This window comes from Humulus lupulus, chromosome 8, assembly GCF_963169125.1.
Source record: "Humulus lupulus chromosome 8, drHumLupu1.1, whole genome shotgun sequence".
NCBI classification, from domain to species: domain Eukaryota; kingdom Viridiplantae; phylum Streptophyta; class Magnoliopsida; order Rosales; family Cannabaceae; genus Humulus; species Humulus lupulus.
Genome location: NC_084800.1, coordinates 23,986,746 through 23,990,253, shown reverse-complemented (window position 1 = coordinate 23,990,253; position 3,508 = coordinate 23,986,746). Strand labels below are relative to the sequence as shown.

General features: G+C 31.6%; 1 protein-coding gene across 2 annotated transcripts; it reads left to right on the top strand.

The window, feature by feature from the left end:
* Positions 1-343: 343 nt before the first annotated feature.
* LOC133793591 (pseudo histidine-containing phosphotransfer protein 6) lies at positions 344-1,844 on the top strand. Of its 2 annotated transcripts, none has more exons than XM_062230905.1 (5): positions 344-609; positions 743-807; positions 1,149-1,292; positions 1,429-1,501; positions 1,618-1,844. In XM_062230905.1, exons 1-5 carry the CDS (start codon positions 541-543, stop codon positions 1,669-1,671), a joined length of 405 nt encoding a protein of 134 aa, XP_062086889.1. In that variant the 5' UTR covers positions 344-540; the 3' UTR covers positions 1,672-1,844. The 2 variants fall into 2 exon arrangements, with proteins under 2 accessions (XP_062086889.1, XP_062086888.1); XM_062230904.1 differs by having other exon boundaries at positions 743-873.
* Positions 1,845-3,508: the final 1,664 nt, after the last annotated feature.

The following is a 3,508-nucleotide window of genomic DNA, read 5'->3' as shown; positions in this document are numbered from 1 at the left end:
GCTGGTCCGGTTGATACCCCACATTCACCTCGATAAACAGCCAAATTGCACGCCCTTCTTCACCGCTACACTAAAAAAATAAATAACCATATTCTCACTATCTTTGCCTTAATTTCACTCTCTTACAGTAAGTCAAACGGGTCCATGACACGTCATCAAAGTATCACCGACCCTGGAATGTGCATTACACGCTCTCTTCTGATGAGTTTCTATGTTACAGTTTGAAATATAATATTATATATAATTACTCTATTGATTGGTTCTGGAATATAAATATGTAGTATGACTATGAGTTGAGACTGAGCTCCTTTAAATCCCAGGTGGTATTCCCGCTCTAGGAAGAACAAACACTTTAAAAAGAAGTGAACGTTAAACCCCCTGAAACAAAGTAAAAGGTATCTAAGGAGTGAGTTGAGAAGTAGAGTGGTACTGGTATATACTACTAATAGCATTACTAGTACAGTGTATAGTACTTTTGGTGTCTTTTTGTAATTGTAGCGGTTAAGGTGGAGAATAGCCAAAACGGGTTTGCCAGTGTGGATGTTGGGGTTGGGTGCGGATCGGTTGCGGGCCGACATGAGTCGTTTGCTCGCACTACTCTTTCACCAGGTAAATTTTTAATACATTTACATTTATGTATAGTTTGCTACCATTTACAGTCTCTTGTATATGCATATGTATATATTAATTGATTCTGAACGTGGTGCGTGCATATATATATTTGTATTTTGATTTTGTTTAGGGAGTATTGGATGAGCAATTCTTGCAGCTGCAGCAGCTTCAAGACGAAAGCTCACCCAACTTCGTGTCCGAGGTCGTAAACATCTACTTCCACGAGTCTGAAAAACTCTTGAGAAATCTCAGAACCTTACTGTGAGTATAAATTGATAAAGCTCTTCTCTTTTCTACCCCATAGAATATTATAATCTGGTTACAAATTATTTATATGGATATTCATGCAATGAGTAGTCGAGGGTCTTTTTTTTTCCTTCAATATTATTGCTGGGGGATAATAAAGTGTTCATATTTTGTCATTTTAATTAAATACCTTAAGATTTTGTTTTTTTGGATAATATTATTTTATTAGTAGTATGAACACAATGTGGTCATTGACTATTAATGTAAATTTATATATATAATAAATATAGGATGGATAAGGAGTTTTCGGACTACAAGAAAATGGGAATTCATTTGAATCAGTTCATGGGAAGCAGCTCCAGTATTGGTGCCAAAAGAGTCAGAAATGTATGCGTTGCCTTTCGAGGCGCTTGTGAACAAAACAACCGTGCCGGGTACTATTTCCGAACTCTAGTACTTTAAATTATATGTGTTCACACTAATTACTGCAATCCAAAATTACTATAAAAGGTTTGACCATTTAATTTTTTTAATGATAAAGAGTTTGACCAGTATGCTATTTATTTTTAGGTGCTTGAGAGCTTTGGAGCATCTGGAACATGAATATTGTTACCTCAAGAACAAATTACACGAACTATTCCAAGTAAGAAATGACTCAAACTTACTATACATCAAACTTTTATTGGGTTTCACTTTTTGCAGCCTTTTTGCATTGCATTTTTCACTACTGATATGGGATTATGTATTATGATAATGCAGTTGGAGCAGCAGCGAGCTATGGCAGCTGGAGTTAGGTATCCAATGCAAAATTAATATCATGCAAGCAAAGTCTTGGAGAACATAATTTTAATCTAACAAGATATCTTGTGTACGGGCCTTCAAATTTTCTTGTGTATGCTCTTTTTATTTTTAACTCAAAAACAAGCTTATTCAGTGTCAAGGGGAAACAAAGTACTACTAGTACAGAAGTAGAAGAAAGAAGGGTATCAAAATAGATCAGAAATATTAATGGCTAAATATTTATCTATCTAGCTACCCACCTGCCCTTTAATTTAATCCTTATTAAATTAGTCCTCTATATATATTTATTTCTTTAATTTGATCTTTAATATGCTTGGTTGTAACTGATGATCATGATCTGAAAGCAAGATGACTTTAATTTTGCTGTTGTGTTGTGATTCTCATATCAAAGTTTTGAATGTCAGCTTTAAATTATGAGTTAATGCTGGGAGTCCAAGTAGAGAGCTGTCACTTGTCACATATATCAGATCTATTTGTACACATTTCATATTATATTTCATGCATTTAGCAGTGAGTAAAAGTACGAAAATCGGCTCTGTATATCTCTTTATTGAGTAAAATCCCATCAATCAACGTATCAATCAGTTGGGGCTTTGGACTCCGAATCGAAGAAGCTGTTTATAACGTTGAATTCTTGATTTTGAGAGTCAAAAAGGTTATATGTATATCGGACCACATTTACAAGTTTGACTGTCTATAGCACTATTACACATGACCCAAGTCATTTTTTGCTTTCTTATTCGAACTGACTTTTGGTCAGGGCGGCGCGCTGCCTATATATGTATAATGTATCTCACTGCACACACACACACACACACAGACGTACGTATATATATGTATCGTCTTTTGTTTCACTTTTCATTCCATCGTCCAATTTTCAGGGATCCTTTAACATCTTTCATACCTGTCAAAATAGTTTCTGTGAACATATTCACGAGCAGTATGCAAAAGGTTTAATGTGTTGTTAAAAAAAAAACTGTGGTACCTACACATATGCATGTTACAGGTCACAATTTAATCCAAATTTTCAACTCACATGAAAAGAAAGCAATATGACCCAAAGTGAAATGGGCTTTGGATCTTGCTGAATATCCCAAAACATTAAATTATATGTAGACCTCACTACTTTGTCCTTTAGCATTTTCCTATATCAGATAGGGTTCACCCCATCACTACATCAAAGTGATTTGATAACATTGTTGATAATATAATCAATACTTATGAAGGTCTCAAAATTCACTTGAATAAAGGAATTACTCAAACAATTACAAATTTAAATAGTTTTTTTTTATCAAAGTTATAAATGCCTAAGATACAAAAAGTACGATACATTTCAAGTAAATTATGAAAAATATCATCTTTTGTTATCTTGTAATGACTTTTTTTTTAAAGGGTACCACAAGAATTTATATAGGTACCTCATTAATTAAAAAAAATAGATTTTAAAATCATTTTTAACACTTTTTTTAATATTGTTTTTGACATTTTTTAATTTCAATTTTTTTATTAATTTTTATAATTTTATTTTATCTTGCTTTCATAATTTTAAAAAAAATAATGTATATTATTTTAGAAAAAAACTCTTTACTTTAACAAGTTTATATATTTTTTTTATTTAAATATTTAAAATATATATTATTCATATGTATATTTTAGAATATAAAATTTAAAAATAAAATTGAAAATGTGAGTTTAAGTTGAAAAACATATATTATATTAATTTTTAATAAAAATAGAGTGTGATAATCAAATTTTAAGTGCAAATATAATGCCTTTTTCAAAATGCCAAAATTTTCATGAACATTCTGCAAAAGTCGTTTCATGTTTTCTTAATAGTTATGATTGTGAC

What these genes read in the sequence shown, in the direction of transcription:
- LOC133793591 (XM_062230904.1), top strand. Translation starts at nt 541, where the DNA reads ATGTTGGGGTTGGGTGCGGATCGGTTGCGGGCCGACATGAGTCGTTTG. An exon ending in AGAAATCTCAGAACCTTACT is followed by an intron (nt 874 to 1,148) that starts GTGAGTATAAAT and finishes TAATAAATATAG; the next exon opens with GATGGATAAGGAGTTTTCGG. An exon ending in AATTACACGAACTATTCCAA is followed by an intron (nt 1,502 to 1,617) that starts GTAAGAAATGAC and finishes ATGATAATGCAG; the next exon opens with TTGGAGCAGCAGCGAGCTAT.